The sequence below is a fragment of the Diabrotica virgifera genome, chromosome 4 (genome assembly GCF_917563875.1).
Source record: "Diabrotica virgifera virgifera chromosome 4, PGI_DIABVI_V3a".
NCBI classification, from domain to species: domain Eukaryota; kingdom Metazoa; phylum Arthropoda; class Insecta; order Coleoptera; family Chrysomelidae; genus Diabrotica; species Diabrotica virgifera.
The window spans coordinates 221,283,574-221,294,956 of record NC_065446.1 but is presented as its reverse complement, the minus strand read 5'-3'; the positions used below and the strand labels follow the sequence as shown (position 1 = coordinate 221,294,956).

At 31.6% G+C, this 11,383-nt stretch overlaps 1 protein-coding gene across 1 annotated transcript in view; it reads left to right on the top strand.

The window, feature by feature from the left end:
• The first annotated feature begins 496 nt into the window (after positions 1 to 496).
• Positions 497 to 11,383, top strand: part of LOC114326405 (UMP-CMP kinase 2, mitochondrial) — a 117,431-nt gene continuing 106,544 nt past the window's right edge. Inside the window, exon 1 of the mRNA XM_050649870.1 lies at positions 497 to 750. Within this exon, the coding sequence (XP_050505827.1) occupies positions 660 to 750 (91 nt within the window). The 5' untranslated portion in view covers positions 497 to 659. The remainder of the gene's footprint in view (positions 751 to 11,383) is intronic.

Below are 11,383 nucleotides of genomic sequence, written 5' to 3'. Positions count from 1 at the left end.
ACTTGCTAGTTTAAGTTCTAATAAATTTTGTTGGTTAGTTACATAAATAAATTAAGTAAAAATGATAAAATGACTTGTTATTTGAGGAAGGTGGAAAAACCATATGTATAACATGGGAGTAAAGTGCCTTTTCCTCCCTTGAATGATTACTGCCCTCCGCTACGCGTCGGGCAGTAAACTTCATTCTCGGGAGGAAAAGAAGCACTTTCCTCCCTTGTTATACAAATAGCTATTTATTACATGCATATTTTCTAGATAAATATGCATATTTTGCATATAATACTGCATATTTTTGCATAAAATACTGCATATTTATGCGCATATTTCATACTTTTTTATTTGCATATTTGCCTAAGTCTAGTTATCAGATATCAAAAGACCATCGTACGTAGCTCGAAAATGACAAGACATCAAAAATGTCACATTTTTAAGGTGGTGTGTATTTGCTGCTTAGTGTATGTTTCACAGTATTTTAACTTTTAAGAAATGGCCTTACCCGTCCCTGAACTCACTAATTGACCTCAGTTATCACAATGTCATTATCAGCCAACTAAGTTAATGGTCAAATAGTAATGATCTTTTATTTTCATTTATTTTCAAAAATTCATGCATAAGCAAATTGTTTGACGGCACACGCTTATCGTGTTATTGTAACCAAAATGTTGCTATGTGTATCCTTAATACTTTGTGTTTTAAATAATTGTTTTTGTTCAAGTGTTTATGGTGACGATGCTTTTTCAAATGAATTAGGTAAGTAATTACTGTATTTAATCAAATCTCTTTAAGTTTATAAATTTGGCTAGACCAAATTATCAATAAAAGAGCTACTTAGTCCAAACTGATAAATTGTAGACATAAATAACCAAATAAAAAAGAAAAATCGACCAAAAATGAAAAACATTTCAATGATCTGAAGACAGTTGAACTACAGAAGGCTGTAATCAACGTAGTCTAACACGAAAAACTAAAACACAAACATTCACCTGTATTAATTGTTTGTGTGAAGAAAATGAGAAAATATTTTAAACCCAAACACACATAGAAGTGTCACAAAAATAAAACGTAGTTACACAATATATGATGGAATATACAAAAAGAAGAATGATCAAATATTATATTAAGGCCAACAATAAAAAACGATTTGTGGATATATTATATAAATTAGGAAAAGCCAGGCTAGGATACAAATATAAAATCCTAGGTTGAAATACCCTCTGGGGATGAATAATCTGACGCATCTGATTTTGCTACTATCGGTTATTCTGAATATCTATTGACCAGAGTAGAAGACGAATAAGTGCATATCTTCTTTTCTTCTTCTTCTTCTTCTTCTTCTTCTTCTTCGGCTTTTTCCCATTATAGTTCGTCGTTTTAGTCCTCCACAGCAGTCTATTCTCCCAGTCACAATCTCTATCTCTCATAGCAAGTTTTCCATCTCATACTTAGCAGGTTCTTCTCTCCGTCTTCTTCCCGATGGGTCCTAGTCCGGTAATCTTTTCGTCCACTTTGCTCTGGCTACTCTGGCATTCTTTGTACACTAAGCATCAAAATGAACGCACCATCTAAAAAATGGGACATTTTTATGTCTCGTATTCCCTAAACATTCGCTTATGTGTGATAATAAAAAAGTTAGGTACTTTAACAACTAGCCATGTTATTCATTCATACAGGGTGTTTCTAAATAAGTGCGACAAACTTTAAGGGGTAATTATGTATGAAAAAATAATTATCGTTTGCTTTATGAGCATATGTCCACAAATGCTTCGTTTCCGAGATACGGGATGTTGAATTTTTTCTTACAAACTGACGATTTATTTATTGCTCTAAAATCGGTTGAGTTATGCAAATGAAATTTGGTAGGTTTTAAGAGGCAGTTATTGCTCATTTTTTGACATACAATTAAGAATTTTATATTAACCATTGGCGTGCATACGGGATGTACCTAAAATGTTTATACCCGTATGTACGCCAATGGTGAGTATAAAATTCTTAATTGTATGTCAAAAAATGCGCAATAATTACTTCTTAAAACCTACCAAATTTCATTTGCATATCTCAACCGGTTTTGGACCAATAAATAAATCTTCAGTTTGTAAGAAAAATTTCAACATTCCGCATCTCGGAAACGAAGGATTTGTGGACATATGTTAATAAAGCAAACGGTCATTATTTTTTCATGCAGAATTACCGCTTAAAGTTTGTCGCACTTTAGAAACACCCTCTATCAATGAATAACATGGCTAGTTGTTAAAGTACCTAACTTTTTATTGTCACACATAAGCGAATGAGTCGAAAATCAAAATGTTAAGAAAGCCTAAGGCTACAGTTGAGTTTTAATTTCAATATTTTATATACGCTAGAATATTCCACATGGTGTTCCAAACTTTGAGGCAAAAACACACTATCATTGTTACACCCGGTATATAATGAGACTTACCTGTTTAGCAATAATATTATTACATCGATATTCTTAAAAAATAAGGCTATAATATACTAAAAAATCACTCAAATCGGTCAGCAGGTTTAGGACATACGAGACATCAAAAATGTCCCATTTTTAAGGTGGTGCGTTAATTTTGATTCTTAGTGTATGTACATGCACGTATCATTGCAGAGCTCTGTTTTCAACGTTTTGGTAACTGAGCATTCTACTTCCATTCTCTTTCGTATTTCCTCTGTTCTTATTCTATGCTCTTTGGTGATTTGTAGACGTCTTCTCATAAACTCCAATTCAACTGTTCGTATTTTATTTCGTATTGTTGTTGTCTTTTTCACTCCATATAGGGTAATTCTTCTTCTTTAACTTCCATCTTCTATCGAAGGTTGGAAATCATGATGACAATGGGGATCCTGTTGACTGCCGCTCTACATAGCTCTGCACTACTGCATTAGAACCATTCCCTTAAGTTCTTAAGGGAGTAGGCGCAAAATTTCGCGCTTATGTGTTTTAAATGCATTCATTTTTTTCGAATGCGCAGAAAACTTATATAGTGCAGTCACTGAAAGTGGATATGAGCTGTTACCTCCGATTTAGTTGAACCTCCATCGATTTGCATGAAAATTGATGAGTGGTTAGAGGATATCACAAAGAAACAAAGGTGACATGGTGCCAACTTGCGATTTTACCCTAGGGGTGGATGCCACCCCTTCTCGGGGGTGAAAATTACTTTATTTATTAAAAATATCCCCATAGCTCGATAGACGGGAAAATTCTAAGCAAAATTTGTTATATAAAATTATTAAAATGAAACAAAATAGTAAGGGAGCAAAGTATACTAAATGTGCAGTCACTCGAGCGCTTTGGAGACCTATTGGGTTGTAAAGAGTAGGTCCTAAAACCAAAAAAATTTAAATAACATTTTCCATTTTAGTGGGCGCTTGCCATTTTTTAATTTAATTTTCCATTTCCAACAATCGTTTTTTCCGGTTATAACGCCATCTATGCATAATTCGAAAGAATGTTTCGAATAAAAGTTACTTATTTTTTCGTAAGTAATCCAAATCTGCAATAAAAAATGGGGGCTCCTATTTAAGATTTTAAAGTATCCCCCACCCCACCTTCGTGGGGGGTCGTGTTTGGTGCCATTCGATAGATTTTTTAAAAATATTAAATAAGTGTATTTTACAGTTTTTCGATCTGATGTTCAAATCGCGAAATATCGCGGGAGTCGTATTTAAAATATTAAATTTACCCCCCACCACTCTCCGTGGGAAGTCGTGTTTGGTATCATTCGATAGATTTTTAAAAAATACTGAGCACATATTTTTAGTTCTTCGATCTGTCATTCATTTCGCGAAATATTCGGTTTTTTCTCGTGAAATTTTGGGACTCGCCCATTTCCTTACGCCCGGCTCAAATCGTCAGATTTTTTAAATATACACTCTTTTGCATGTAATTAACTTACCTTATCTTAATCTGACAATTTCGAGTTTTTTTAAGGATATATTTTTTTTTCGGGCCCCCCTTAACGAACTCCCCTGTGTTTAGAGCCAATGTATGGTAGAGGTACATATGCAGGGTACCAGGTTTCTCCCCATATGATAATCTGACGCGCTCGAGTAACTGCAAAAATCGCCGCTTGGGCTCCCCTACCAAAATGTTTTGAGTTATTAAAGATCAAAGATTTGAATTTTTCGTAAGAAAAATACATGTTTTTACCCGATTATTCATCAATAACTCAAAAACTATAATTTTTTGCAAGAAAGTTATTATTACCAAAATTTATGCTAATAAAAAATTAAATAAACTCCTTACGAGAAAAACCTTTTAACATTAAATAAAAGTGAGTTATAGGTAAATGAATGTATATTTTTTTCGGTGAGTACCCAAATACCCAAATCTAAGTATTCAAGCTTAATTAACTTGAAAATAATGAATTTTATAACATAATCGTTTTAAATATTTGTCAAAGTACTTAAAAATATTTAGTAAATGAGCCCCGAAAGAGTTGATATCATTAAAATTTACGTTCCAAAAATTTTTCAAAATTTATCTTTTAAAAATTTTTCCAAAAAATCTTACTGTTCTTTTTTAAATAACTGTTAATTTTTACGACATCAGATTAGCCTAAAAACCGTTTGAAAGTTAATTCCAACGGCTATTAAGCCACGTTGATTTTAATGTTTTAAACCCCATACATTTTTAAAAGTAAAAGGTTAAATGGCCCCAGTTACATGGTTCTCAAAGCCCAAATTTAAGCTTTAAACGTTTCTATATTTCTTTAAACGTTTCGTTTATTTTTTACACTACAGAAATAGTAAAACAGGTAAAATATTTGATAAAGAAAAAACTAAAATTTGGTTATATATCATTTTTTACGTATATTGAGTATTTTTGGAGTTATTATCAAAAAAATGTGAAAATTACGATAATTTTAAAAATGCTGATTTTTTTAATTATACCTTCATTAAATCATTACATAAGCTAATATAAAAAAAATCTTGTAAGTACTACTATAAATTTCAATTTTTGTGGAAATGGCGTATGTTGTATTTTTCACTTTCTCCTAAAAAATTCGAAAGGGTTTTCTTATGTTCATCATAATAACTTGCCTAATTTTGATGCTATTAACTTCTTCTGTAGCTAATTTGATAGGTATTCCCAAGTACTTTGACAAGTATTTTGCAGTAGTCCAAGTAATGAAGCTTACAATAGAACAAAACCTCGCAATTTTTACAGAATGGATCGATTTGCTTGAAAATTTGAGAATAAGTAGTGGATAGTCCAAGGATCAAAATCTATATGATGTCGAGGGGCGCTTTTACCATGGGGGTGGTTGCCACCCCATCTCGGGGGTTGAAACTTTTATTATATTTAGAACGCAAAAGTTGTTAGAAAAATTTATTCTAAGCAAAAAACGTTCTATACATTTTTTTGATAAAATCAATACTTTTCGATTTATACGCTATCGAAAGTATTAGTTTTATATCGAAAAAATCAATGTTTTTAATCAGTTTTCTGCTAATAACTCAAAAAGTTTTCGTTTGATCAAAAGAACTTTGCTTAACAAAAATGTACCTTTTAAAAAAATAAACATATCCGGTTTTTAAAAAAATTTTTAAAACCAATAGTATTCGAGCTATATTTTTTTATATGTTAGCTCTTCTTCGTCAAATGCTAAATATTGTAGATTCAAAGTCAAACGACGGGAAAATTATGCAGTTGTCTAGGATAACTTGTTAAAACTAATTTAAAGTATTTAAAAATATCTACCTTTAGAAATAAAAAAAGTCTCTAGCTCAAAAATTAAGTGACTTATAATGAAAAGAATGTCAGTCCCTATTTTTTTCAGCAAAAAATTTATCGGAATCAACCCCCTAATCACCAGCCTAATTAAAACTAGTCATTGACCTTATTTTGTCTTCTTTATTTATATATTATTAATAGGTTCTATAAGTTTGACCGGCTTAAAATGATTAGTTTTTAATAAAATGGAGTTAAAAGCGAATAACTCATTTTTGTAATTTGGTAAAAAATGCCTTTTTCTTCGGAATATAAAGATTAACGTCAGAGATACGAAAAAATGTTTAAATATGAAATTATAGTTTATTTAATTCCCAAGAACATGGTTTGCAAAAATTTTTCCTACGGCAAAAATTTAGTGAGCTATTGGCAATTAAAACTTGTAGTAACATGCAAAAACCACCTTTACCAACCCTTTCAAAGTCACCTCTTTTTGCGACTGAGGATTTTAAAAGGATTTAATATTAATGGCCTTATAGATCTCATAAAAACCTATAAAATTCTTTATCGCCAAACTTTCTAAGATAAAAAGTAAAAAAGTTACGTTTAAAAAATCAATATATTTTTTCAAAAAAAAAAGAGAGAGAAATCCAATTGGAAACATAATAATGTAAGTTAGCAGTGTTTTTCGTCATTGGCCTTATTCATTCTTCTTTATTTATGTATTTTTAATAGATTTTAGAAGTTTGACTAGCTTATAATGATTAATTTTTAAAAAACTAGAGTTAAAAGCAAATAACGAATTTTTGTAGTTGGGTAAAAAATGCCATTTTCTTCAGAATAGAAAGATTAGCATCAGAGATACAGAAAAATGTTTAAATATGAAATTGTAGATTATTTAATTTCCAAAAACATGGTTTGAAAAAAATTTTTCTGCGGCACAAATTCAGTGAATTGTAAATGGGTAGCTATACCGAAAAACATTGATTTCTTAGATATAAAACTAACACATTCGATAGCAAATAAATCGAAAACTATTAATTTTATCAAAAAAATGTATAGAACATTTTTTGCTTACAATGAATGTTTTTATCAACTTTTGAGCTCAAAATATAATAAAAAATTCCCACCCCCGAGATGGGGTGGCAACCACCCCCATGGTAAAAACGCCTTTCGGCATCATATAGATTTTGATCCTTGGACTATCCACTACTTATTCTCAAATTTTCAAGCAAATCGATCCATTCTGTAAAAATTGCGAGGTGAAAAGCTTCAGTTCCTGGACTACAGGTATATTTTATAAAACGCATCGTTTTCCCGTCATTTAAGCTTTAATACTTAGATTTAAGTACTCGTCGAAAAAAATATACATTCAATTGCACATAACTTACTTTGAAATAACATTAGTTTAGTTGTTTAAGTGAGGACTGTATTCAGTTTTTTATTGTCTTCAATTTCGGCAAGAATAACTTTTTTGAAAAGCTTATAGATTTTGAGTTATACATGAAAAACCTCTTTAAGAGAAGCATTTTTTTACGAAAAAATAAAATCTTTGCTCTTTAATAACTGAAAAAGTATTGATTTAAATTAATAACTTTATATAACAAATTTTACTTAGAATTTATCCCTCTATCGATTCATGGTATCATTTTTAATAAAATAATTTTCACCCCCGGAAAGGGGTGGCATCCACCCCCAGGGTAAAAGCGCAGGTTGGCATCATGTCACCTTTGTTCCTTAAGGTATGCTCTAATTACTCACCAATTTTCATGAAAATCGATTTAGGTTCAACGAAAACGGAGGTGAAAACCTTCAGTAACTGCACTATAAGTATTTTTGAAAAATTTAAACACATAATGAAAGATTACATTATTACCGAGTGCCAAAAGTCGCTTAGAGTGAACAAAACATGTTTTGAATTAGATATTTGAATTTAAAAATCACACTAAATTTTCTCTTTTTTTTTTTCACCCTTGTAACTTATTAAAATTAAAATTATAGAAATTTCCAGGGACTTTTCGGCCCTCGGTAATAATGCAATATTTCATTCTTTGTTTAAATTTTTTAAAAATACTTCACAGGATTCGAAAGAAATTTATATTTCATTCATTCATTTAAAACTCATTGGCGCGAAATTTTACGCCTACGCCCTTAAGCCAGGCTATTCATTGTCTTCCCACATTTCGCTTTTCTCAGATTTTGCCTTGAATAATAAGTTACAATAATGAGTATTTTTGCCCTCTCATCACATGTCCTAAGGACTCAAGTTTTCGTCTTTTAATAGTTCATTATTATTTCCGTTTCCTTTCCTATCCTTTTAGTTAATACTGCCACGTTTGACATTCTTTGAATCCATGATATTCGTAGAATTCATCTATTTCTGTCCTTGTGGGATCGGTACTCACCGGAGGGACCGCAGACGTTCGGAAACAATTAGCGTCTCTTTGCAAAGACAATGACGTCGACTTTGCAAAGTAACAAGACACTTACTCAACACGCACACTACACATTACTCCCCTGACTTAGTGATAAGTTATACAATTACGTGGCTAAAGGTTCTAGTTCTAAACCAAAGCCAGAATCAGAGAAAAAAAAAAGAATTCATCTGTAACATAAAAATTCAAAGGCGGCCTTGTTTTAATGCAAAAAATATTCAGATGGAGTTGTTTTAATATTTACGCATCCAAGCCATAAAGAAGAGTAGAGAACACGTAACACTGAAGCATCCTTAGACGTATTTATCACAAACCATACATACTCATAGACGTTTCACGACCATGTTAATCTTTCGGATCGAATTAACGCCATCTCTTGATTGGAATGGGAACTAAATTGACAAATTTTAGCTACGTGGGAATTTCAAATTCTAAATTTTGCGGGCTTTTTTATGAAATTTCGCAGGAAATTAAAACAACAGAATGACAATTCAATGTTTTACTGAAAACTTCAAATATTCCAATTTGTTTTCAAAATGCTAAACACTACCGCCATGTGTCACGTGAAAGCACTGATGTGTAATATCGTTGATTGAGGTATTGAGTGGTAATACCCACGGTTCTTAGACTACGGTTGCCTAAATCGACTAACCAATGAACATTAAGGCTGAGATTACGTCACGAGAGTTTACTGTCATTTGAATCGTACTTAATATGATTTTTTTCGAATCTTGAAAATCCAGAAAACCAAGTATTTTAGAAAAATTTAAACGCAGGGTGCAAGATTATATTATTACCGAGGGCGGAAAGCCCCTTAGAATAAACAAGCAGTTTCTATTGAATAAAATATTTGAAATTAAATATCACACTTCTCTTTTATTTTCAGCCCTGTAACTTATTAAAATAAACATTATAGTAGTTTTCAGGGACTTTCAGCCCTCGGTAATAATGTAGTCTTTCATTTTGAGTTTAAATTTTTCAAAAATATTTATTAGTTTTCTCAGGATTCGAAAAAAATGAATACAATTAAAACACATTGAGAATTTTGACAGGCGTCAAAATTTTGCATTAACTCAATGTAAAATTCTGAACTGTTGAATTCCAGCTTCCCTAATAACTATTTTACATCAAAATACATTAGAAACTATTTGAAGAGGATTGAAATCTGTAATGGAAATGACTGTTAAAATTGGTCTACGTAATTAAACATATTCCAAAATTTTGTAAAAATGTAATACATTTTAGTTTTCAGCCCAAACTTAGGCCACACACAATGCAATAATGTTCACATTTTTGAACTGTCAATATTTTTACTTTATCATCTATTGTTTAAAAACAATACAGTTGATAAGATACCCTCAGTTGCGGAGAAAGGATTAATAATAAAGATTTTTTTATCCATTCAATGGTGTGAGCACTGTCAGTTAAATAGTAACGTGTGGCCTTACTTTTACACGCATACCTATTGTGGCAAATGTAGGTATCATATTTTTCAAAATTTTGGAATGCATTTAAATCGTAAAACAATTTTAAGTTTTGATTTTAATACAGATTTTAATTCTCTACAAGTATTCTCTCATGACTTTTGATGTAAAATAATTAGGGAAGCAGGAATTCAACAATTCAGAATTTTACATTGAGTTTCCTATGGCCCTTTTTATGAGTCACCATCCGGTATAAGATAAAATGTGTACTATTTGTCTTATTATTTCATAATAACACAAATAATACACATATACACAATAACACACATTCAATGATCGAAAATCATTTAAAAATATGGGAATGTAAACTCTTGTGACGTGAAGTCAAAAATATAAATCTCCCCACCACCGTCGGACAAGACAACCGTAATAAAGTCTAATAACCGTGGGTAATACCCCTAATACCTCAATCAACGGTAATATTGAGTTGAATGAAAATTTTTGAAAGAATCTTGTACGATGATTGTTTAGATAAATATCTTATAATCTTTTACAAACTTCCAAAAATATATAGGCCTGAAATGTTGATGACACACTTGTCTATTGGAATAAACTGTTTCAGGATATATTACATTGTTTTTTTAAATGTGGAGAAACACAACACGGGATGATCAATGTAAACTAAAAATTCTACTCATAAAAACGGAGAGAAGGTTATTACAATTGATTAAAATTGTGATTAAATCTAATTAAAAACGTAACACCACTATAATAAAATAATTAAGCCACAAGCTGTAAAATAAAAAGTAAATAACAAATTAATTTAATTGTCAACTGTCAGTTGTTAAATATGACAATAGAATTGACTGACAGCGACATCTCTTGATTGGAATGGTAACTAATTTGCTGTATTGACCTTGACAATTTACGTGAAACGTCTATGAGTATGTATTTGTGGTATTTATAACATTATATCACGACAACAAAGAAACTTTTTACGTTTAATGAATGATGCACGTGCTATTTCAATACGTGTCTTAATTTCTTTGGTTTGGTCTACATCTGATGTTATCCATTGTAAGTAGTTATCCGGGCTCTCAATTACAGTATCTTCAATAGTCAATTGGATGTTTGCAAGTACTGATTTAGTCATGACCATGCATTAATTTTGTTTAAATTCATCTTCCCTCATGACAGCGTTCATTAAGGCGTAGCATTACATTCTGTAAACATTGTTGTTATCCGATATTGTTACTGTCTCGTCTGCAAAACGTAAGTTATTCAAAACTTCTCCATTTATAGATATACCTTCTGCTGAATCTGAGAGCGCTTCTTGAAATACCCCTTCATTGTAGACATTGAACGGCAGTGGGTACAGCAAGCAACCCTGACGGATTCCTCTCTGTATTTGGCAGTTCTCCTCTGTACTGAGAGCAGTAGGACGAAGAAGCAGAGGACGCCCGACCAAAATAAGGAGGAGTAGTATTGAAGAAGACCACAAAATTATGAAAAAAACCTGGGGAGAAATAGCAACCATGGCCAGAAATAGAGGGAATGTAGAATCTTCGTGGATGCCCTGTGCTTCTTCACGGAGTAACAGGATCGGATATATTATATGATTACGTTTCCACTCATTTTTCTATTGTAGAATTTTTTTCTGACGTCATCCCAAACACAGTGCAAAAAGTTGCAAGTCGATAGGTGCTGTATTTAAAAACTGATTTATTTTTTCCTAAATGCCCTGGTCTAATACAATGTTTGTGTCTTGGTTGCCATGTATTACATATGAGCTGTCTTCTATGAAAGATTTTAGCCTTTTTTATTCTAAAATAAAACCAGAG